The 25,715-nt window shown below is 42.5% G+C and overlaps 1 protein-coding gene across 1 annotated transcript in view; it reads left to right on the forward strand.

The window, feature by feature from the left end:
* Nucleotides 1-25,715, forward strand: part of TRABD2B (TraB domain containing 2B) — a 480,754-nt gene that overhangs the window by 441,498 nt on the left and 13,541 nt on the right. The window contains exon 8 of the mRNA XM_009326602.1: nt 15,714-15,983. Coding sequence (XP_009324877.1) covers nt 15,714-15,983 — 270 coding nt within the window. The remainder of the gene's footprint in view (nt 1-15,713; nt 15,984-25,715) is intronic.

Genomic DNA, 25,715 nt, shown 5'->3' on the forward strand with positions numbered 1-25,715 from the left:
ACAACAGGACTAGTAAATTAAGAATGGTGAATATATGAAGCACGTCACAGTAAATAACTTAGAAGCCAGAATATATTTTCATGTCATAATCATTGAATCATTTTTATGAGAAGTCAAAGTAAATTCATATGTAATCTGTAAAGTATGTAAAGAGTTTAATTCATCCAGTAAATCATGTGTTGGGAATGCTGTGCCCAGCTCCAGATCAGATATACTTCAGAGAAGCTTTAACGTTTTAAAATCCTTCCACAAGCTAAACTGAGCTCCAGAATCTTTGGAGGTTCACCCTTCTCTGGAGCTCATGCTCCATGCAAGTGAACGTCATACCAATATGTTTCCCATTTCCTGGGGATTAAACTGCTGTGTTTGATGACTCAGGACTTCCCAAGAAAGCAACTCAGTCACTCGCTCTGTCTGAAGCAGGCTCTGGTGTCTCAGAGGACATGTCTTCTCTTGCGCAGTGATTCATGATTTCAGAGCAGAGGATCAGTTCTCTTATTTTTTTTTTCTTCCCACAAAGTTAATTAATAAAACAAATTTCTATTAGTGGGTGTTGAAAGACTTTGGCTTTCCACCTACACTCCCAAATGCTCTGCATTCCAGGGAGAATGAAAAATGGACCTGTGAATAGAAACAGAAGGGAGGAAAAATGAATCAGATGCTGTATATGGATATAGACACAGTGGCTGTCAATTGATGCGATGGAAGAACATCCTGAATTAAGGCAATGTCCTGCAATTGTGATTGCTAAAAATACACTATTACAGTACTCCAATTACAGAATTAATACATGCAAATTTAGAGAGAAAGATTGGGGCACAGGGAGTGTCTGACAGAAACTACCTGTTTGGGCCTCCACCTTGACCTCTTGTTCAGGCGGGTGGCTGCATGGACGGCAGTTGTTCTGCTTGTGAAAATTGGATCCTTTGCCACTGTCACAGACCTCTGAAATTCCGGTTGGTGAGGAGAAGCACCTGGAGGATTTACCCTGTTGTGGCTGCTGTGGTCCTGGCTGTGCCCATCTGTCTGCCTCATCTGTAGCCCCACCATAGAACAGAATTTTTCATCAGCACCAAGAATTAGCCTAAATTTACACCCAGCGTGGTCATAACTCCTGTTGACCTCAGCAAGAAAACAGTTGGTCCCACAGGGGACCAGAGTCGACAGAAGGACTAGATTTGGCGTATTTCCCCTTTCTACTGCTGTATGTGATGTCAGACCAGCTCACAACTCTGCAGTGCCATTCTCTGCTGGTGGCAACTTGCAGAGGAAGAGACCCCTAATTTGGTGCTCTCGTTCATGGGTAAAAGCACACTGAAGCCTTTCTCCACTGACTCCCAGGACACATGTCAAGTCGGGGATACTAAGATTTTCCTGCTAACCTGCAGCAGCTCAGCAGCAAAGTTGTAGCCAGGCTCCGAGTGCTTTGGTATCCAGTGCCCTGTCTGGCCACTAGATTTGAATCTCCTGTCATCTGACCCCAGCTTCACATTTCTTAATTACTCTTGCAAAAATAAAGGCAGTCACAGAAATAACTCTGTCGAGACAGCACATCCCTGTTTATGTTTGAACGGCTGATACGAATCTGGAGTCCCCAGCGATCAAAGTGCATATTCAGAGAGATGAGCCCCATGTTGTGTTTGAAGTGAGCGCAGCACTTTGGAACAAGGATGAGGCAGGAATAAATCAGGATGAAGGATGTGGGGCATTAACTACTTTACATGAAATCCCTGCTGGAAGGACGTGGCTGATGTTCCAAAGTTTTCCTTGGAGAGTGCTCGGAAGTTGCATACCAGCCTATTTGTGGAAAGCTAAACAGTTCCCTATTGTCCTTGATGTGAAACGCTTCCCAGATAAACACTTTCCCCCTCCATTGAAGAAAAACAATACAGCCTGTCCAGAGCTCTAACACAGGACTACACTGGGCTGCTGCTCAGCCACTGCAGTGTTGCTGGTTTCTGTGGCACTGAGCTTTGCTAAAGGCTATAGTTCATATACATGCCAGCATCGTTAAGAAAAGGCTGTTATTGAGTTAGACTGGGATAATCTTCAAGGGTTTAATAACGTTGTGTGCCCACATCTTTGCATCTCTGGGTTCGTTATACCCCTGGAATGTAAATCCCAATCCACAGTGGCTAAACAAGGTTCATATGGATCTCTAATACTTCAGTGGTATTGTCTCCTCCTGGTTTCTGAAGGGGAAAGAAAACATTGCTAGCTGAAATAAACTTACGTGGTTCTCTACAAGAAAAGCAGTAAACCTCTGCTGCTGTAGTGGGTTTAGGTTGTGGCATTGTCTGCATTTGCAGCATTTTAGGTCATTTTAAGGAATTATTCCTAACACCCACAGAGTCAAGACATCCTATTCCAGCACAAGGAAGATCCAGAAGTCCCTGCATGAACTTTGGAGAGAAAAAGCTGATTTCTGAAATCAGCAGTGCTAAGAATGAAGGCTGTCTAACACCAGGGTAATACTGGTAGTGGTTCAGTCCAGGTCAGTGAGTGGCTCTTCCTCTGCTTCTCCCATCCTGGCAGATGCAGATCTGAAGGACCTTGTGTCCTCACCTCTGACTCCAGTTTGGGCACACACATGGTTTTGTTGGGTGCCTTCTTCCTTCCTCCATAGTGTCACCCAGGCTGAAGACCTCTTCCCAGGAGCAGCGGGTCATTCCACTCATTGACGTACAGTCAATGGATGCAGTAGATGCACAGATTGGCTTTTTGCCACCATTTTGTCAAAGCAAACCTTGCTTTGCATTTGTGGCAAAGGAATCGTCTTTCTTCCCCTAGAGGCATGTGATTTCTTGCTAATGTTAAATGAGAATTTTGCACGTGTATCAAACTTGTATGTAGATTAGGTTTTAGGTCGCAAATGAAACTGGGAAGTGCAACTTCCATTGACATTTAGCAGGCATTGAGGTTTTAAATCCCTGAGGCAATTTTAGAAACATCCCCCTCAAGGAGAAAAGACATTGACTTGAAAGAAAGCAGAGTTAACAGGGGGTTTGTTTGTTTGTTTTACAAATGCAGCCATGAATTTAGGGCAATTTCTATGTATTCAAGCATTCATACTGATAGCAATCATTGCTGAATGGTCAGCAATTACCACTCAAATCAGTAAAAGGCGGCAAATGAAATGCACAGGCAACCAGAAGTGTTTTAAATGAGATGATGGTGCAGGAGACTGATTTTATTTTCTTCTTCTTTCACTACTGGGGGGCACTGTCCCACTTCCCTCCCTCTTTACCTCCCCGCCTTTCCAAAAAACCCCTGGTTAGTCGGTGAATGACAGACCTGGTGAGGTCTAGGGGTCCTATGGGTTTTCTAATTGTTGGACTCTGGTATCTAGGAAAGGACTGAGATCATACCTGAGCCTTTCCTCATAAAGCCTGACTCCTTCCTGCTTATTTTCATATAACTAAGGACATACACTCTTTTTTGATCTCTCTGCTACTTGGGATATTTCAGTTACAACTGGCTGTCAGATTGAGTCTTACTAGAGAAGGGAGGAGACAGAGGGACACACAGTCGTGTGTGCAGGGTGTCATCATTTGCTTAGGAAAAGAGCATGCTTGAGTAGCCTGTGCTTCTGTTCAGAATTAATGTCTCCGTCTCAGCGGGCCTGGTGGGGCAGCCCCAGGAGCTTAGTCTCATTGCAGAGAGATAAGTCAGACGAATCGTTCTGCGGTTTTAATTAAAACATCTTATGTGGGCAGCATTTCAACAGCACGAGGTGGCAGTTTAGCAGTCTGGACCACGCTTATCTGTCCGAAATGCTCACGTGGCCCCACCAGCACAGCGTCTCTGAATCTTAGCTGTTTATCTTCTCACTATCTTCATGTGAGGCTGGGAGTTATCTCCATGGGTGGATGGAAAACTGGGGCATAAAGAGTTTTTTAACTCCCTGAGGGAAACTATGACAGCACATCTAGTTTAGCTTTAGTTAACTACTAACCCCTAAACCGCTGGGTGATTGCTCCCCTATTGGGATTTGATGGGCAGTGCTCAGCCTGGGAGAGCTGTGAAAGCACTGGCAGTACTGTGCTTCTCTGAATAAATACAAAACACATCTCAGCCACCACGGAGCGTGACACAGAGGTCATCTGAGTCTCCTTCCAAGTGCCTGAGACTCACCCACTCCTCTCAGCACTTTCTTGTACAGATATTTCCTGTGTGGAGCTGCTTCCAGTGAAAGTACAAGATTTGTATGGGCTTTCTGTTTCTGGGCTTAGTGTCACCTGGTACATGCCTGTCAATCTCACAGTTGTGGTACGGAGACATCACCTATCCAGGATTGATCTTAGCTGCCAGGGTAGACTGCAACAGCAGAAAAAAAGTCAAGGGCTTTCTGTGTCTGACACCAACATACATTCAGCTCTACTGTGTAGACAGCGTAGCAGAAAATGGGGTTCCCTAGGGGCCCTTTTGGCTAAGGCAGCATCCCTGGCCTGTGCTGTGAATCCAACACTTACAGTGGAAGGTGGTCTGAGACAGAGAGAAGTCCTCACTTATTAAAAGATGAAGTCCTTACAGGAGAACTAGCAAGGAATGATATTCAGTGTGGATTAAGAAGCAGTGGCAAAAGCTGAATGAAGGTTGCAAGCATAGAAGTTGAACCCTTGCTCCTCCAGACCCTTTGAAAATGAAGTGTGTATTCCAGTGCAGGGCCATGTTGCAGAGACAACCTGATCCCATGAGGTTGGTAGGAGGGCGCACTCTTCATGGATAGAGAAGACAGTTCACTTTAATAATGTATACTAAAAAAACCCAAATCGAAACTACCAAATTATTCTGAGAATAGAAGAGGGATCTTGAGATAAAAAACCCTCTGCTAGCAAAGGAATATTGGCTTTTCTGTAGTTTGAGCTGGATTACAGCACCACCTCAGGAGAAGTCCTAGTTTGGTCACTCTCAAAGTGTTCCAGCTTTGCGTAGTGATAAGAAGCTAATGTGACTGCTAGAACCCGTGCCAGATGCCAGGCATATTTTTGATGAGTCTCTGACGTCTGTTAGACTTGTGATATTACATGCTTTTCAGTAGCTAGGCAGTGCTACAAATACTAGGCTGTGATACCCTCTCAAACAACTGGCACTTAGATAAAGCATTTCCAGGCAAACAAACGAATAAATAAACACAGACTAAGAAAACACACATGCACATACAATGGAGGGAGGAGGCTTCCTAACTGACTTGTAGTGCTCTGGGGAGCAGCAGAACAAGTGGTTTTCATTTTGCCAGTGTTTCACTTACTGCCATGTGGGGTTCTCTTCATGGGAGGAGAGCTGGACTTAATCGCTGGTTTTGTGTATTTTTGTGTGTGTGTGTATAAACAGTTTATGTAGAAGTTGGGTCTGCTCAAGCTTGTGACAAAAGCCATTTGTCATTCATGTTCACAAAGCACCCCCAGTGAAGGTTTCAACCGCTGCCAATCCCCAGTCTAATTTATTATTTTTCCTTGACAAATTAAATCTGCAGAGATTACACGAAGGGCAACTGAGGATCTTGATATCTCTCTGGTCAAGGAAGCCAGTTGGCCTAATTCTTCTTCTGGGCCAGCAGAAAGCCCCTGGTAGCCATGCATGGACTTTCCCTCCCTTTCCTCCATTGGAAGATGACTGGCACCAGAATTGCTCCAAAGACCCATCACTCTTCTCCCCCTTTTCTCAGCAGAGGCTGTTAGTAGGGGTCCTAAGTAGACCTCCATGACTCCTGGTGGCCAGTGCTAACCAGTTAGATGCAGGAGGAAGGAAGCACTGCCTTTATGCAGACCCTCCTCCTCCTGTGTTTTCAGCTGTGTTGGTAACTCCTTGGAGCAGGTGAGCCCCCAAAGCTCCTTTACAATGAGGTCTACAGCAGAGTTCAGGGAGGGAGGCTGCAAAGGCTGTCACTTTTGTACGGTTGAGTACTGTGTCATTGTATCCTCATGATGCATTGGCTGTATCTGTCTGTCATCATCTCATACCCTTCACTTGTCAGCTCGCTAAGGTGGAGCTCTTTAACTTGTGTGTAGTTTATTTCTGGGATTCTTAAATGTACCAGTAAAAATAATAATAATAATAGACATTGCCATGAAGGAGAGATATTTTCTGGGGTCAGTGCCCGAGTTCATTAAAAATCAATCTTTCTTGTGGCCTCAGATGCCTCCTAGATATTCAAGCTGTAGTTCAAGGTCTAATCTCATAGGTTTCAATTAACAACCAAAAAAGAGAATATAAAACCTTCTTTTCTTCCTTAAGGTTTCAGCAGCAATGTGCTCGCTTCATTAATGAAGAATTTTAATGAAGGATGGATTTGTCAGACAGAAATAAGTATTTGATACAAGCAGTTTCATCAGCATGAGTTAATAACAGAGAGGGAACCCAGGTGAAACCAGGCTAATATGTAGAGAGACCTTATGTGAAGTCCGTTAACATTAGAGTTGATAGAACAGCATTAGACATTAAAGCAAGTGGAGTTTGGAGGAAGAACTCTCTTGCCTTCATCATGTTTCAAGGGCTCTGTCCATTACCACGCAGTAAAAATGCCCACAGACAGGCTGAAGTGTTGTCTGAATAGAGTTTCTGACAACTGTTTTGTTCTTTTCTTGGAAACACTCAGGCCCTGTGATAAAAACAATGCCGATGGGCTATAACAGCATTTTGGAGAAAGGCAGACTGGCTCTGTGTTCCTTTTTTTAGCTCAGCAGCCATCAATGGCTAAGCAGATCAAATGTTTTAGAGTGTCAGCTACAGAGAGGAAAAGTGGATTCAGTGTAACAGAGATGTGGGATCTCTTGCAGGCATGGTCTTCTCATGGCTCTTTGGTTCCACGTTTCTGCCTGCTGCTCAGTTTAAGTGGTCCGTGTCTCTCTCCTTCTAGTGATAGCAGCTACTTATGTGCCTATGTTATCTCTCATCTTGCAATTGTAAGAGCCTGGACTGAACAAGGTACTTAAGGAAGACAAGTTGCCATGCTTGTACAGAGTTGTGATCCACCCAGTATCTCATCTCTGCCAGGGCCCAGCTTCAAGAGCATCAGAGGGAAGTGCAGGAAACAGCGCCAGGCATATATTGAATAATCTGCCCTTAGTTTAAGTCTGAAGTCAGTGAAAATGTTTTAGTCCCTCAAGCTAGGCATTTGGTACCTTGCTCAGTTGATGTCTCTACAGAGAGTTTATTTTTAAGATGTGATGGAAAATAAGGACTCCTGCAGATGTTTTTTCTCTCCAGAGGAGCCAGAAGAGAAGGGAAACCAATTCCCGAAGGAGACAATCTGGGAGCAGAATTCAGTTTGGATTGCAAATGAGTAAGATACAGACAACAGTTAGTATTAGCTGTAATTCTACTGAGGAATCAAAATCAAGCAGCCAGTTTCAGGGGTTTTTTTGTCAGTCAGCTTCTTTACATTGAAACCTGTCTGGATGACGACTACTGGGATGGAACAAATGCATCCTTACTTTCTTTTCTATGCTTAAGCCAAGGTCAGGAATGGTTTGGGAATAACAGCGCATGAGATGAAAATAGTTTTGCAACTGAGTTAGCAAACCTGCCTTTACTCATGGCTATACAGCTCAGTGTCCCAAAAGCTGACGATGGCTAGAGAAGAGCAGCCAGCCATAGACATCAGGAGTTCCATTGACTTAAAATGCAAGTAGGAGAGAGACGAGTTTTGGTGAGTGTGTCCAGTTTGATTGTGGCAGCTGGAGGAGAAAGAAGGATTTGTTCAGCCCTTGACTTGCTTTCCGGTCACTAGAATCTGAGATCATAACTGCTGAGGTGAGATGGTGGCATTTGGTCACCACTATCCAGTTTTTCAGACACTACCCAAACCCCTGTAAATACGCTGTAGAATCAGAACTGGCCCAAAACCTAAGCCCAAATCAAAACTTTGGAAACATCACAATTAGACCTGAAGAAACTTGCTGTTTCAGATTGGGCCAAACTGGATAAGAATTTTATGCTTTGCAGACCCTGTCAAATGACAGAAGTGAATTTCCAGCACCTGAAAAATCTGCTGTGTATAATTAATATGACATCACCTCAAAGAAACATAGAAAGATCAGAGAGTTTATAAAGAGGAAACAGATTACATTGCCCAGTAATAAGTCCACCATTGTTCTTTATTAAATCAATATATATGTGTTTATTAAAAAGTTATTAAAAGGAAAGAGCAATATATTTACTCTTGTTACTAATGGTTTTCAAGCAATAACACAAAAAAATGTGTGGAATAAAGCTTGAAAATATTCCAGTTCAATAAAAATGCAATCCTAAAATCTTCTTTTGTGGTGTAATACCATCACTTCAGATTCAGCAGAAAGCCTGTGTATTCTTGGCAAATTTCAACAGAAGTCAGGATTTCCAATCCAGAGGTAATGCTGATACTCCAACATTTGTTTCTGTCCAAAATCAGGGAGGAAAAGCAGAAAAACTGAAAATTCATTGCAAAGCACCCAAAAATTTATTAGAAGACGCTGAAACATTTCAGTTAACATTATGTGCAAGTCTTCCAGTGGTACATGGACATATAGGAGTTGTAATTTGAATGTGAAGCCCTTTCTCTCTTCTGTGAAGTAGACTACCAGAATGAACCAGATGTCCCAGGATAGCTGCATAGCTATGTGCTCCCATGTTGAACGAGGATGCTTGAGCAGAAGAGGGCCCATCTTGATCTATGGGATAGGTATTCTGTCCAAGGAGCTTTAAGTACAACTTCCATAAGACAGCGAGGCACCAAAGACCAAAGGTATTATGAATCTTTTGCTTAAGTCAAACTACCCAGGCGGAAATAGCTTAGCCCTAAATTGGTGTGGTGATAGTGAGACAGTGAAGATTTAGGGAATAGAGTCTGAGGTGAGGCTTTGTGTGCCACGAGCAGAGAAGGTTCTTATTTGCTATTAATGTGGGAGATGGAAGCAAGACTGGAGGGTCGACCCATCCTTCCTCTGTGGTCACAGCCCATCTTCTGAGGCTGGAGTATGCAGCTTACACATTTTACACTAAAGATGCATGAACAAAGGATTATTCAGTTCAAGAATTGAACCAAAAAGTCAAGAAGGGGAAATAAGTTCAGAGACATCTGAAGTGGAAGATTTTGAGGACATTTTTGAAAGCAGGGGTTGTGTTTTGTTGGTTTTTTTTTGTCGTTTTTATTTATTAGTTGGGTTTTTATTTTTAATTGAGATCAATTTTTAAACAAAAAGGCCACTTTGTAGCATTTAAGTCTTTGAAAACAGAAGACAAAAAAAATTAAAAGCTTTGTTCAGAAAGTGCTGAAATTAAACATTTTGAGTTTTCTGAAAGAAAAGAATTCATATGAAAATGTGGAAATGACATGTTACAAACATTTCAGCTGTCCTCTCTTTTCAGCAAATTCAACCGCTCAAGTTGCAGAAAGCTTGCATTTCTTCTCCTATGCCCTAGATCAGCTCCACTTTTAATGAAATGGAATAGATAACAAAGGTTTTACTCAGTTCTATTTTATAGTTTCTCAAACTGGGAAGGAAAACATCATCATCCATGGGAATATCTTGACCTCACAAGCTTTTCAGTTCATTTATGCACAGAGTTGAGGGTTTGCATATGTGTATGTGTATACTGAGGACCAAATTCCCTTTCAAAGTAAGGCCACAGTTCTTGAACAACAGTGATTCTTCCCAGAGAAATAGTCTGACGTGGATTCTGAGTCCAAAGATACCATCCAAGTTTGGGATGGACTGTAATCTAATTTAACTACTTAACCTAATTTAACTGCTTGTGAGATGTAGTTGACTCTGGTGCAAAAATGAATAAACAACTTTGTTTCCAAATTCTGTTAAGACATGGAAGTGCTTTAACTTTAGCGTACAGGCCTAAGGCAACTGCATCCTAAATAAAATAACCTCATCAGCCAATCAGGTGAGTGAATAATCAGGGATTTCATAGGTATTCTCTTTTGCTGTCTCTTGAGCCCAAATTCATCCTCAGTAATTTATGGCACTTACCTGAAGCAGCTCAGATAAGTTAGGTATGGGCAGAATCTAATCCTGCAGCCTCTTCTTTGGAGTTACTCTCTTTTGCAGTAAAAAAAAAAAAAATTTATATATATATGCTTTCATCTCGAAGGAGATGAAATCCATGGTGGTATGCACTGGTGTCACCTGGTTATGTGAGAGACCATGGTCTAAATCCATACTTCACATCACTAGTAAGAGGCCTTATAAGCTGTGCTGGGGTGGGTTAGGTTTTCTGCCTGGTTTCTGTTCTCCTTTTGTTTGCTGCTCTCCCCAGAGCGTTGAAAGTCTGAGTTTCATCCTAGCGTGGAAGAGGGGAAAAAAAGTAAAACTTCTTCTGGGACAGGACATTCTGGTGCCCATCTTGTGGGTGTGCATGACTGCTCTCTCTGAAAGATGCGTAAGGAAAAAAAAAGCAAGAAGCAGATGTCTCTGTGGCCTGTGGCAAGGGGAGCAAGGATGCGTGTGAGGGATTGACAAATTCCTGCCTTGACAAAGACTCCCAAACTGGAATTTATGAGAATCCGTCTATAATAAAATGCTCTTAACTTGGTGTCTGGCTGTCAACCGGCTGCATCCCAAGAACGGTGGCCTAAGGATAAAGCTGCCACATCACACATTCCTTGCTATCACCACAGCTTCTTTCTTGATGAAACAAAATCTTTTCTTGCCTGTCAGTTCTGAAAATTGAAGCAAGAAAACCTCAGCGATGTTGCTGTACTTGGAAGCGCGTGCAAAGCATGGCAGTCTTCTGAGCAAAACTTTTCCATTGCTCACGCTACAAAGACGAGATGCAAATAACAAATTGGCAAACTTGCTTTCAAGAAGATTCTGCATGTATCTGAGGGAACAGAAATGTTACTGCAAGATTGCTGAAAAAATAGATTGATTATTTAGTTGTGTGGAGGATGTGTATGGTCAGCAAAGGCATGTCCTCTCTCATGAGCTAAAGCAAGGGCAAATTCCTGGCCCTGCTGAAGCCCAGGTGAGGCTTGATGGGACTCATCCCAAACATCATTAGCGTTACTCCAGCAAGGCCAGTGGGCAGGGGCGTTAGTGAGGTCTGCCCTGCCTGATGCTCCCCTCAGACAATTGTCAATGTATCGGTGGTTGGCAAAATCCCTGTTGGTGGGGACAAGGTGTGGTGCAAGGCGTAGTGTTAACACCACACAGCCTCCACCAGTGGGGAAAGGTGGGCTACTCGTAAGGGCCGTTCAGAGCGGGAATGAAACATGGATGCTCTGATTCGCCTTGCAGAGGAGGTTATCAAGCCCAGAGATGGTCATGGCCCTCTGAGCTGCAGAAATTGGATACCTGATGCGAGGGGTAGGAAGATGCTTGCCTGGACAGTGAGAAAGGCATAGCCAGACTGCCAGATGGCTTGGGGTTGAATGAAAGTGGGACCTGGGCAATTTTAAGCCTGGGAATTGTGAAAAGAAGCTATTATAGGACTTCATGATGTTAATGTCATTTTTCTGACCAGATCCACTGGATAACCCTAGCAAATCCCAATGATGAGTCAATTTTCTATTTTCAGTGCCAGCACAGAGCGACACTAGAGACCACAAGGCAGAGAAAGAAATGCTGAGACAGCCTAATTGAGCGTATGGCTCAGCCTAAACTACTTGCATGTTTTGTTTTGTTCTTTTAATTCTTGAAAAGAATTAGAAAAGGATGGCAAATTTCACCAGAATTGAAACAAAACCACAGGGGTCTTTGTCTGTGGATTAAGCGTTTTCAGGAACTAGCAAGAATAAATGTTTTCCTGTTTTCATTCTGTTTTCTGTACGTTAGGACCAAGCCACATAGGATATTTGTTGAGACTCCCAAGTTTTCTTATTTGGACTCTGTGATTTTAGAGAACTTGTTTTGCAGAACTGTGCATCCCAGGGAAGGAAATTAAGGTCAGAGATGAGAAAAACCCACCTAAGGGTCTGAAATACTTCTAGTTTCTCAAAGACCACCCTGTGTGGGAATGATAGATTTAAAAGTGGGTGGAACCTCTAAGCCTGGAGTTTTATCAAGTTATTCATGAAAAACCTCTGAGATCTGTGGACTCAGATATTTGCGTGGTACTTTCTCACTCTTTCTTCAGAAAAGGCACTGTGGCCTCACAAACTGAAAACTAGCCCTGCTTTTTCTTTGGCTTTAAAAATAACTAGTATCTTGAAAAGCTGTCTCAGCAGTAGTGAAGGAGTGGAAAAAAAAGTGTATTATATCCCCATGGTTTCATACAGTGCAGCTGTGCTAACAGAGTGCATTGAGACTGAGACCAAAGGAAATGCATGAAATAGTCCATGAAATGATCAGCTGAATCTAACAGTAAAGCTTCACGCAATGGGGAGATCTATTGTCCAGGTATCCTATTGCAGATGGGAGGTTTTTGTCCTTTTTTTTTTTTTTAGGGGGAAAAAATTCCAGAATATTAATAAATTTTGTCCTTTGTATTAATAAAAATTTTACAGAAATCAATGGGAAAGTTATCTTCTGATAGGAAGTCTACCTTACTTTGAATTAAAATCTTTAAATATTCTTACAATATATTTGGATTAAATATCCATATTCTGTGGGATTAAAAGTTTTGATTTTACTTCTGGTTGAATGTCTGTAGGATGATGATCAGATCTGAAAACAAGCAGATCTCTAGATTTATTAAACCAGTTTAAAAAAAATTTGTTTTTTTGAAAGAAACAAGCATGCATCAACATATAGCCTTCAAGAGTCCCTCCTAGGTCTTGGGGTAATTATTAGTAGTACAGGAATAATGGAACAAGTATTGACCAAATGTAATGCACAGTTGCCACAGTGGAGCTATTCCCCCTGGATTGACTCTAAAGTACAAGTGGTTAGTTTATAACCCTCTTTAGGTTACAACATTTTAACGTTTCTTCAGTGTTTATGCATTCTCTTCCCAAAGAATGTTCTGAAATATCAAGTTTACAACCTGTGGCTCATGTGATGGTAGTGGAAACAATTAAGCTAGAAGCTTTCAAAGCCACCACTGGGATTTTGATGCCCAAACTCATTAATTTTAATAAGAAGTGAGCAGCCAGTCGTCTTAAGTGGTTTCTAAAATCTCAACCCATAAAAACACCTCTCCGCTGGTTCCAGTTTACTAGGAGCTCAGAGCAAGGTAAACACGTGTAACAAAATAGTAGGTGTTAAAAGGTGGAAAGTGTGTGTTCAGATGTCTCTAAGACCATTCAAGGAACCAAATGGTGGCCCCAGCCTTGAGCTGGCAGATGTGGGCTGACGTGGGGGCTGCTCTTACCTTTAGCCTCCTACCCTCAGTCTTGGGGAGTTACTGACTGATCAGAACACGAGGCACAGTTTCGGCAGCAAGGAGAAGAAAGTCAATGGAAACAGAAATCTTGGCAACAGCTCAGTTCCAGCTGTGATGATCACATTGTTTGTCTGCTTTGGGCTCTCATGTCTGCTCCATGCTCTTGCCTTCTTAACATGTTTCTGCCCACCACAGCCTTGTGGCCAGGGCAGTGCTCTTCTCCCCAGTGTGCAGATGGACAAGCTGGGTTGCAGGAAGACCTGGGTGAATTCACACCACACAGTGAAGAGCAGAGGTATCCAGAGCAGTACCAGAAAGAGCTGTCTTTGAGCAGTATCAGCCAGCTTGTATTCCCATTGCTTTGGCATAAGTGCAGCAGGCAATGAGGCCGGGGCTTTCTTGCCACCCGTTGCTGCCTGCTGCCATTGCCGTTACCCACATGGTGTTTGTAGATGCTTGGTCCAGATCCTTCCTACCTGCCTAACCCGTCCTATCCGAGTTCACGCTGTGTTATCTTCCAAGCTGCTAAATGGCTGCATTTGTGTGTTGATACTTCACTGATCCACCATCATGGTTGGATAAAAATTAAGAACTGTCTGCTGTGGCCTGAGGGACCCACCCAATGCAAACCTATGAGAGCCTTTCCTTTTACATGTCTGGAGATGGCTTTGCCTCAGCCATGAGCCTATGTCACAGCCTAAGAAGTCTTGAAGGCTTTGGAGAGCACCAAGATCTCTCAAAGAAAGTTGCTGCACTGATGAAAACTCATCCTCAACATGAATCATGGAAGAAAGTCTTAATGGGGAAAAAAATCCAGAACCAGCAGATCTCTCTGTCATGTAAAATAGAGCATGGAGTGAGTATGAATGAGTTTGAAAAGGACTCACCGCGAGTCTGAATGCTTGGAAAAAGAGGAAAAATGTGAGATTTTCTGGTATCTTTTATTAATGAAAGCAACCTCAGAGAACTTTAGAATTAGTTTAAACAAGTGTCTTTCTTTTCTGTATCTGTGATATGATCTCTGAAGAACTTCATTAATGTTGGCTACGAGTGACAAAGTTACTGTAGTTTTTGCCAGTGAGTCTCGTAGTAGCAACGATTAATTATTGGTAGCTATTGGAAGGACCTTTGGGTGAAACATGATGCAGTGGAAATAGAGATGACCATCTTGACTTTTATTGTAACGGACTTCAAAAAAATCAAAAAGAAAAAAAGCTGCCATTAGTAGTAGATGTGACTTTTTTGGAAGAGAACAAAATGTTCCACAAATGAAACATGTGGTTTCACTTGCAGCACATTTTGTACATTGTCACCAATGAAGTTTAGGATTTTTTATTACTTTTTCATTAAAATGTCTTACTGGTTTCACTCAGGAGGCAAAACTTTTCACATGGCTTTAATTGTTTCTGTCATAAAAGTCATAGCATCCATGTAATAGAAATAGTTTTGCAGATCACAACTTCATATTGCCTATTAATTCTCTTCCATTTTCTGTAACTACAACTCATTGGGCCATCCCAGAGACAGAAAAAGTTCCTCTCTTGCAATTAAGACCAAACAGGAACTTCTACTGAAGTTAGGGGAAAAAAATCACTTTGTGTCAGTACTGGTTTATTAGATTTTTGTTTCAGATATCTTAGATCACAAATGTAAGTTCACATGGCCACATACCAAAGGAGAGAGTTTGTACTGACTTTTTTCTAAAATTTGTGAAACTCTAGAAGATGAAAACAAGAAAAGGCCTTTTTCTGCCTAGTTCCAGTCAGATGCAAGAGGTGGTAGTATTTCAAACAGGAGTGAAGAGCTCTGGCAGTACTGTTTCAAAGTGGTTTTGGACAGGCCATTTACCCCCATTTTTGCTTCATTTCTCCATTATACAAAAACTACTAGAGTTCAGGTCTCACATAACCCATCCCAGCAGCCTAGCTATTAGACCATGCTTCTGTCATCAGTCTGGGCTTCCCTGTCACCAATCCTAAGAAGAAGCGTAATTATTGTTGCAGTCAAAACAATGACTTGTTTTCCACAGATGATATCTAAAGTTGAAAAAAAAAGAAGGGAACTAGCGTTATCTCATTAATTTAAGATCAGCTTCAGTTAAGGTATCGGTTTTCCTCAGGGAGAGTCACAGTTTTGCTATTTAACCTTCAGCCCAGCGGGGGAGGTGACATTGTCCCCTACGGCAGGCTCTAAAGCCTGTAAGAAGTAATTAAAATGCCAGAAAACAGCAATAGCGTATCAATTGCCTTTTCGCCCTTTTTCAGTTTAGTGTTTATTTGAAAGCTTGCTAGGAAATGCCACTGCTGTCTTTAGTTGCTGCCCCAGAGCAAAAGCCTTTCTCCTTGTACACCTCCTTAGCAGTTAGGAGCACCCACCAAGTAGTGTAGTCCTATGTTTTCACTTTTTCTTAGCACGATCCCTTGCTTATTCATCAAATGTTTAAATGTTGTGTTTTGCAGTTCAAGGATGACAAAAACAAGCCCAGCCTTGGAAGGGTCCTCAGCAATAGCCCTGCCAGCTGTCCAGCTTTCTGAGCAGGTCCCACTGATGTCTCCTTCCCTGAAGCCCCTGCAGATGGACGAAGAAGACAGCCTGTCTCCTCACCTCCTGTTGCCAGATAGCATCAGCCAGCTGGAAGAGTTTGGCAGGCAGAAGAAATGGCACAAGAAGCAGCACAAACACCATCGGCAGAGGCAGTTCAATGACCTCTGGGTTCGGATAGAAGACAGGTGAGTCATAACTTTTATGGTCCCTGTCCTCTTCCTGCTGTCTCCTAACTAGTTGCTCTTTACAGATCCCAGATCTTGTTGATTAGACCATAAGGAGGGTTGGATAAAGGTTAAATGGGAGAGACAGGGAGTGAGGTGATGTTTTTGGAGCCTAATGAAGAACTAGGAGAAAGACTCATAAGCACATTTGATCTAAAGTAAAGAGGAAGAAAGCTACTGTTTAGAATATTTAAAATATACAGAAACAAAGACTTGTCAGAGTAAAAACAGGAAAAAAATGACAGTGGAAAATATTCTGTGTTTGCCCTCTTTCTTCCAATAATTATTTTCTGATCTTTACTGTCAGTTTGCAGACCAAAGACTCGCCCATTTTCCAACCATGCAGAATTTTCCTGGGAGTTTTTAAGATTCTGACATATCTGATTTCAATCTTCTTAACTGTGTTCTGGGGCTGAAATGTTTTAACATCTCAGACTGCATTGAAAACAGCAAACTGAGGCAAAATGAAGTACTTAACTAAGGCCTCTATGTGAAGAGAATGGAGGTAGGCACATTTCCATGGCCATTCCAATCTTGGTCCAAGGTTAAAAGCTCCCATCCGGTGTTTGAATAAGAGCCTTAATGTTTGACCAGGGCTCCTCGATGTGTGCTTTTAGGATTCCTGGGCAATTTATTCTCCCACCTCTAAAACTGGGAAAGCTCTTAGTGCCTTTATCCAGGCCAAGTCATGGGCAGATAAACAACCGCAATGTTTATAGCTCTCCTAACAAGTAAAAGGAATGAAATAATCTGTTGGGAACTGGCTGCTCGCCTATACATGTAATGATTGTCTTTGAGCATTAGTCTTATTCCCATTTTCATAGCACCTAAATTCCTTGTGAGTAAAATGAGTCAGAGTCTCTCAGAGGCTTCTCCCTTTGCTAAGGAAAAAACTTCACATATTTGTGTTTGGGGATTTTTTTTATTTTTATTCATTATTTTTAATGGAGCAGTTGCCTCATTTTTTTTTTATTTTATTGTATTCTCAGGGTGAGTGATGTAAGGGTTGTTATTAAGGTGGTGCATATTAATCTTAACGTAGTAAGGCTATTTCTGAACTTAATGCCAGCATTGGTAAGAAGGATTCATGTGTTTTGTTCTCAAAGTGTGTTCAGTGGTTGGATCCTCTCCACAGAGGATGTTTAAGCATGAACTAAGAGACATTTGGTTCAACATAGTTGATTGCCTCGAGGACAAGGGACTTTTCTATCTTTCTTCTGACTGGGGGCTGCCGAGTCGTGGTGTCCCATGATGTCCCAGCATTTCACAAGGGTGTCTGGTCCAGCTCACCTTATGTGTCATACAAGTGAGGTGCTTAAATAGGTCTGGTGGGAGCCTGGCAGTTAAGCACAATCGTCCTGCCCCCATCCTATCTATCCAGAAAGGATATTGGATATTGGGCCTGATCTGGCTGTGGAAATATGCAGCTGGGGGCTTAAAGCAGTGGTGCTTGCATAGCTTTGGCGGACTTTTGTGCCTTTTGCTGTTTTTATTTCAGTAAGAAATTTTCCTAGGAAAAGTATTTAAAAGGGTAGTTCCCCAGGTTAGAGTTAACTTATTCGCTCTCTGCTCCTGTGAGATTTCATCTGAATGAAAACCTTTTATCCCTCCACTTCCATTTCATAAGGATGGAGACTGGGATAAGGAAACATAAGTTTCTGCTCCCACCACACTGGTGATGAACCAGACACTGTGTGTCGCCTGCCTTGCTGAAAGATCCCAGGGAGATATTAGTGGGAGATCACAGCCCTAGAAATGAGGAAAGGCTGGAAGAAGGGAAGTCTGCCTTAGTGCTTTCAGATGGTTTTAGTGCTTCTACAGTTCTGGAGTAACTTCTGGTGTTTTCCTGGAAACAAAACAAAACAAAAAAACCCAAACTGTTCGGCTAAATCAGAGACTCACAACCAGCTCTGGTTTCCCCATAAATTGGATGGGGTCTCAACTTCCATAAACCAGCTGCTGCATATTGTGCTTTTGGCAGTTGGGTTTCATCAGCATTAATTGCAAGCTGGACCTTGCACAAGGCAATAAACAGTGAGTTCTCTCTAACTGGTTCCTTTCTGATTGGCAAGAAAAGAGCAGAAATGTGTGCCTGTCACCAGACCTTGTAGCGTGATCATTCTTGGGAGGAAACAGCTAGGGTGGCTAATAATATGGGCAATGGAGTGTTACCTGTGCAGGAGAGAAGCATGTGAACTTATATTGTGTTGCCTCAATAATGTTCAACAGCACTCAACAGTGAGACTGTTAGCACTCATTTTTGAAGGATAATCAGTGTACAAGATGTTCACACTCTGGCCAGTCCCATAGATCCATTGTGCATTTGCATATACTTAAATTGGAGCCCCCCCATGTTCTATATGGACTGAGGTCTCTGCATATAATATTACCTTGAGCTATGGCTCCATATTTCCAAATGGTTCTTCTTCCAGTTTGAGTTTCCTAACTCACCTGTTGTCACCTGAAACTTGACTTGTTCACCTTTGAAGACAAAGTAGAGGGATTTAGGTCATTGGTATGGCTTTTGAGTGAAAGCCACATAAAACTCATTGTTTCCGTGCGAGGTCTCCAGAATTCAGCTGTTTGAGCTGCCTTTCAACCTGAAAAGTCAAAGAGAAATATACAGGTGGAGGACAAATCCACGTGAATTTAGACCAGATTATTGATTCTTGTATGAACCTCATTGAACTGTGAAATGACTGTGGTTCATACGGCTCTTTTCCAAAGCTTTATTGACCATGGATTAGAGGACTTTATGAGCCATGAATTGCAGGGCTTTTATGAACTGTGCATTTCTAGGCTATCTCATACACTTCCATGGAAATCTTGGGGTGTTTTTTTAAGCTACCAACACAGAAACAAAGGAAATGAACACAGGAGAACAATCTTAAAGGAACATCAAAGGTCTGACTCCAACATATAAAAGCCAGGAAATCCATAATTAATGGTTCCACTAAGACTTCAGCTCACACAGTCGTTCAGGTCTGATCTGAGGTTATAGCTACAATCTGAAATGGCCCCGTGAAAAATGAGTCATCATTTAATGTCACACATCATTATTAGTATTTACTTTCAGTTATACCTTGGAGATTGTCCTTTCCTTTTTGTTCTGTCTTAACAGCTGAGGCATTTGAGTTGGCACCCCTGAGTGGACGGTGTTTAGATTTGTGTGTTGGAGGATTAGTACCACTGTGGAGGATGAGAAAGCTTCTGCTCTGTCTTCTCCCTTTGACAGAGCTAAGATTTGCTGATCTCCTGGGTAATCGGCTACACTGAAGGCCATTAAAAAATAAAAAATGCTGGTGAAATGTGTGGTTTCCTCTCCCTTCTGCCTCCTTTCCCCAAAATCTAAACAAAACGAAAAAGTCCTGCCTGACTGCAGTTTGTGTTTGAAATTGTTTGTCAAGAATCAAAATTAAATGGCAATTTCAAGTAGCAGGGTTTTTTCTTTAACTACTTGATTTTGCAGAAATGTGCAGATCTGAAGTCTATCTTTGGGAGGAATTTGAACTTAGACAAAACTTAAACCCTAGCTAGCTCCCGTAGCCAAAAGCCAGCTGGGGCAGCAGGGAGGGGAGGCAAAACCCTTGGGCTGGAAGGCTGCAGTTTGGCATACAGTGTGTTATTGTTCCTGTTGACAGTTTGTTAGCTAAGATTCCCCTTGTAATATAAATAATTAATTACAGATCATTCACTGGCTTTTCATGATGAGCTGCTCAGTTAATTGAAAGAGTAGAGAAATGTCTGTGACGTTTCAGAGTAGTCAATGAAGGCCAGATCAGGATCACACCTTTGTTCTAGCGGGCAAATGGTTTAAGGCTACAAACAAAACCAGCCCAAGAGAACAGAGAACCTCTCCCAGCTGGTGGGGGAGCGTTATAGCTCCTGGGGCCCTAAGGCAGGGCAGGAGGAAAGCTCCTGGGAAAAGGGAGGGGGAGAAGTTAGTAACTGGGAGGGTGTTTCAGGAGGTGTGAGGTTTGGAAGGAGCAATGGCAGCTGGGGGATGTGAAAGAGAAATACAGTGGTGCAAAGAAAGAATTAGAGAGGATGTAATGGGCAAATTCAGAGGTTCATTCCTACTGCCGAGGAAGAGATCTGAGTGAAGATGGTGTTTGTAAAGACACCAAGGACACACAGATGCTTCACTTGCACAGGAAAGAAATTCAAGGAAAAGAATTGTTATCAGAAGAGAAAAAAAGAAATTCTTGTCTCAGATGTAAGCGCAGCCCTGCAAAACCTGCCATTAGTGGGAAATGAAATGAATTCCCCCTGTAATTGGAAATGGCATTTCTCTGATAGCCCAGTGCTGACTATTCAACCCCAGATGAATGCAATAACATCACAAATACCAATTTCTTTTGGAAGCAACAGTTATTTTAGGCCAAAAAAATAAAGTTATATCAGTGATGGATGAAGGGAGACAATGTGTAACAAACTGCACTAAGTGTGCCTGTATAGAGTGAACCTTATCAGTTTGGATGGAATTTAAGCACTTACCCTGTTATCCTTTCTTTCAAGACAATGCAGTGATGGAAAACAGAACTCTGTCAACTCAGACAAACTTTTAATTTCACTTAACTGCATCTGAAAGGTAAATTTCAGTAAATGAATCCAAATTGCTTCCTTTTCACAACACACGGTGCTGAAATACAGTACTTAACTTCATTAAAGAAAAGACTGCTTTTCTTTAGAGGAGACCTAGACACTTTTGAAGTCTAACAGGTAAATTGTGGTCAGATGATTTCCCTCCATATGGTAGCTTTGAGCTTGAAATTTCCATCACTGGGGCCTTGTTTGTTTAAATTACTCTATCCACCTCCCTGGTAAGGATACTGCTCGGAGAGTGCATGCCTACTGATGCTCATGGGGAGGGGGGATCACTCCCTCCTCCAGCCTGTCTCTGTGCAGCTGAGTACGCAGTTGCCACCGTTGCATTTATTTGCCCTCTGTTCAACCAAGGATGAGGATGCAGCTTCAGGACCTTTCTAACTTGTTATAGTGAACCTGTCTCCCAAAGGGACCGCTCCAGCAGCCAGGAACAGCAGGATCATAGGTGTGTTGGAGTCCCACCTTCCCTCCCTTGTTACACCTCATTGCTGTTGGGGGCTTAACTGTGTTGTGTGGCCCCTTGGCTTTCCACTAGCACTTCTGTCTACCATTTCCTTCGCTGTTCTCCTGGCAGGAATTCCTTCTCGGGAAACTTTCATGATCACAGTCCCTCTATCAGTGACTGCCCCCAGTCTCCAGGGCATGGCACACAAATACCTACTCATCAGAAAAATCTCGTGGTTTGACAGCTGGGGTAGAAGACCCTTCTGTCACGCTGAGTGGTCTCAAAACACCTTCTGGACAAATGCTCCCTCCTAGTTCCTCAGTGGAAGCTGAACCTTTATATCTTGAACTGGTCTAAAATCTGCTCTTAGTTTGCCCAGGGTTTTTTTATGAACTTCTGGTTCATACAATGGCCAGAAGAAGACATTTTGGGCAGTGAAGCAGTGCGTCAGTTGGTCCTTCTCTTTCCCCACATTGCATGCCTCTCTTGAACATGCAATCTTGCTTCTGTGAAGGCGTCCTCAGCTCCTCCTGAGCAGAGAGCAACGCGTGGGGAATACTGCATTTTCCCCTTCTTAGTTTATTACTGTTTCCATTTGATCCCCCTTTAAGATGAGCAGATGGCTTCATGCCTCCTTTAAACAAGCACTGACGTTGGCAATTCTTTCATCATGCCCTTTGCACAGCCCCAAGTACGCAAGCCCTCCAGTGGAAGTAAAATAACAGCACGGTATGACTCAGTGCAGTATAAATAAGAGGTAAATCTCCTGACTGTAACATATGATACGGTGATGACATATCCTCCCTCCCTAGATGTTTTTTATTGAGGCTTCTTGGATTATCAGCTTGGTCAGAGTGCACAGAACGTATTAATTAAAGCTGTGAAACCTGGGCTCAGCACACAACTCTCTCATGCATCGCAGTAACGGATGGGAAGTCCTGACGTTCACGTCCAAAACTCTAGCATCTCCATGCTAACAGACCCTCTCTGTCATCTGGCCATGAGTGATAACTTCTTTCCCCTTGAAAAGTCAAAGAGTTAATTTGTTATCCTCCAGATGGGGCTGAAAAGATGTGCAGCCACACTTTCACCTGCTAGACACACAAAAAGATTTGTATGTATTACTTTGTTCTGTTGTTGTTCTCTGTAACATGCTGTCACTGTGTGATGAAACAAACACAGATAAACTTAAAAAAAAATAAGCAAAAGCCTTGCATGTTTACTTTCACTATTGCTTAAGTGTCTCACCACCAGTATGAACAATTAATATGAAGCAGTATGCAAACTCTTTTTTAATGAAAGCTATAAATACCTGAAAATAAAATTATTAGACACAGAAGTCTCTTGGAAATAGAGACATAATTTGTATATAATTTCAATTTTATTTCATGAAACTAACTTCTTTATTGGTAATGCATTAGGTATTTTATTTTCATGAAATTTAAATCCATCATGAATATTAAATCCATATTTTTGAAGGCGAGCAAGTAACAAAATTGGAGCACACAAAAGCTAGGATTTTTGAACAGTGAGGCATTTTTCAGCACTGGATATCCAAGAGCACTTTCTGCTCCTTCCTCCTCAATGCTGATTAAGATTGAAAATACAATGCAAGATGTTTTATGGAACCTATTAAGTGCTTTCTCTGCCTTTCTTGTTTTCTACTTTTCATTTGGGATGTGTTGAGTAAAGATAGTCTATATTATATATTTATATCTGCGCCAGTTTGGTGTATTTCTGACTTTGGCTGAACATAGCCCTACCACTGCTAGCTTTGTTAAGCCGCTTAAGATCTGTCCGATGCAGCACAAACAAAATGTTTGCTTAGGATTCAGTTTCAAGAAGGAGCAGCTGCTGAGTTATGATAATCTCTTCCTCTGTGATGCACATCCCCACTTGTTCCGCTCTTTCTCAGCCAGCGCAGTCTCGTTTCCTCACCCAGTGCCAGGACTCCTCTTGATTTTGGACAACCTGTTAACTTTTCGGTTCCATGGTTCTCCATTTTCTGCTTAAATTTTCTCTTTCTCCCATACTCTTTCCACCTGTCCTTTTTAACTCTTGCTGCATGCGCTTGGCATGGGCCCTGGAGCACGGAGTAGGAAAGGGACCCTTCCAGCATCTCCATCTTCATCCCCAGACTGCTGCACTCACCTCCACCTCTCTGAGCTCACCTTGCAGGAGGGCTGTGATCCTATAAACACTGCACTTCACTTTGCAATCAGTCAATGCCAATGAAAGTGTGGGCTCTTGGAGCCTATAGCCTTCAGCAGAACCTCTTTGAGATGGGGGCATGTCTCACTTGTACCTAGCATGTCTTTGTCATCTGGCATTACTGCAGGCTGCAGTAGGTAGGAGGCATAGCTAGGCATCCTTCTTCATTTTTTAACCAGGAGGTAGATCTCCTCCATGTTATTTCATCTTCTTTACTTTTCCTGCCATTTTCACACAGATGTATCTGTGGCCAAAAACACTGCAGACTGGACAAGACAGCATTGGCTCCATTTATTCATAAATTCATGGACATCGTAAAGCAGTCCAGGCTCTTTCTGCTGATGCTTTTCCTTCTCTTGACAACTTGGCAGCCTCGTGGGCAGTCTCTGTGATGGTGGCCAATGCCAGGAGTGTTGGGGGCCTGTTGGGGGCAAACTGTGGTCTAGACACCTACAATAATAAGTCATTAGCAAAACCTTTATGCTTATGCATTGGAACAATTTTTTATTTCTCAGGCATCAGAAGTGCACCTACAGTTGGCATTAAGCTGCAGAAAAGGTGCCTGTGGGTATAAATGTAGGAGCAAGCTTATTTTACCTACAGCTTGTTTTAATGTTAATATTAAGCTACCACGGTTGAATAGGTTAGACTCTAAGTGTTGAGATCCCCATCCACAACTACTCAGTCATAAAAATAAGGTTTCAGGACTGGACCTATAGCACAAAGTGTCTCCTGTGGAGCAAGGCAAAAAAGGAGGGCGCTTATTCCACTGAAAGAGTTAACACTAAGTGAGTTTGACTGTCTTCTGTGTTAATGCAAGGCTTTTTCTCCAGCTATTTTTAGTCTATTCCAGCAGCGTATCCCACTGTGGTCTGGTATGCAAGAGCTTTGCTGTGAGGTTTGCAAACACTTGTATTTCTGTGTTGTGAGAACAGAGCGTTTGTGTGTTGCTGGAGCGTGTGTTCCTTTGGCGACTGAAAGGAAGGGCAGACCGCACATGTGATCCATGCACATGTTTATTGTTGCCTGTGAATAACCATGTACAGCAAATGGGCTCTGGAAGAAAGCTTGTTAGCAGATGTCGTCATGGCCCTTCCAATTTATAAATATGAGCCTTGACATTTATATTTTCCATATCCAGGGCTTTCACTGGCCAGATGTTCTGAGGATTGGCTCCTTGGAGCCTTTAACTATGACTCCTCATGGCATATTGTCTATCGCACACACACACAAAAAATGTTTCTGGCTCCTATCAAACAGATAAGAAGGGAAAATGCGCTGAGTATTCCCTTACCCTCAGGTAAAGGGAATTCCTCTAAATCTGAAATGCACTTTAACACAGCTCTACCAAACTCTTTACGTTCACTCAGCTGAAAAATAAGTTGTCTGGTTTAACAGGCAGAGAAAATTCAATACACAGTAGCGCTTTTACCCTGCTGTTTGGGGTGAGTGAAGAGTGTGGTTTGTGTTAAACTTGCAAGGCTGACTGCAGTTGCAGACACTGTAAGAAGTGCTGAGTGGGCTTATGCCCAGGGTGAGTTGGATTCCTTAAACACAGAGGTGAGTAGTAAAGCACCTGCACTCCCTAAATTGCAATTCTTGATACAGAGGTTTTTTCCTTTAGCAAGTGTTGTGTTTTCCCTATCGAGCAGGGTGGTGGCCATTCAGACTCCTACTTACAGCACTACTCAGCTGGCAAAATGTGGCTGTTTCCATCTTCTTCAGAGCGAACTGAATTGCTCCCTAGACTGGTACAGCCAGCACTGACCCTGCAGGGATGTTGGACCCCTGTGCACATGAGGTTTGGAGCAGTTGGGGTCAGGAGCAAGACGTTTCCCTACTGCTCAGGCTATGGAAGCAGCAGACTCACCCATGCCATTGCTGCTGCTTGCACTGCATCCATCAGGGAGAAAAGTTAATAGTCATCTCAAAAGCTGGGTTTGGGTTGAAGATGGGACCTCTGAAAGGACACCTCTTGCTGTGTTAATGGCTGTCTGCCTTTCTGCCCCAGGGATACACAGGTGTGTTGAAGAGATCACTTACCATCTAAAAGCCAGAACAAACCTTCCTCTCAAACACTGCAACCCTAAGTTGGACTTATTATGTATTTGAGCGATCTTTGTATCTAGCAGTATCTCAGCCCCAAAAGATTGCAAATCTGCTGTTCCTCAAGGTAAAGCTCCAGACTTAGCAGAGCTACATAAAATCCATAAAATGTGAAAAACTTCATTTCCCAGTGAAGGCACTTGAGTTGCCATAAAGAAAAAGAAATGTCTTTAAAATTCAGTGGAAGTGCAAACATACAACATTGTTAATGCTAGCCCAAAGGAAAAAGGTAAGGAATATGGGATTTATTTCTGGTTCTGCTATTCCCTTCTGACTAGTGAGTTTCATGCCCTGTGAAATTAAGTGAAGAAAAGTATGACAGG

This window comes from Pygoscelis adeliae, unplaced genomic scaffold (genome assembly GCF_000699105.1).
Source record: "Pygoscelis adeliae isolate BGI_AS28 unplaced genomic scaffold, ASM69910v1 Scaffold306, whole genome shotgun sequence".
NCBI lineage: Eukaryota > Metazoa > Chordata > Aves > Sphenisciformes > Spheniscidae > Pygoscelis > Pygoscelis adeliae.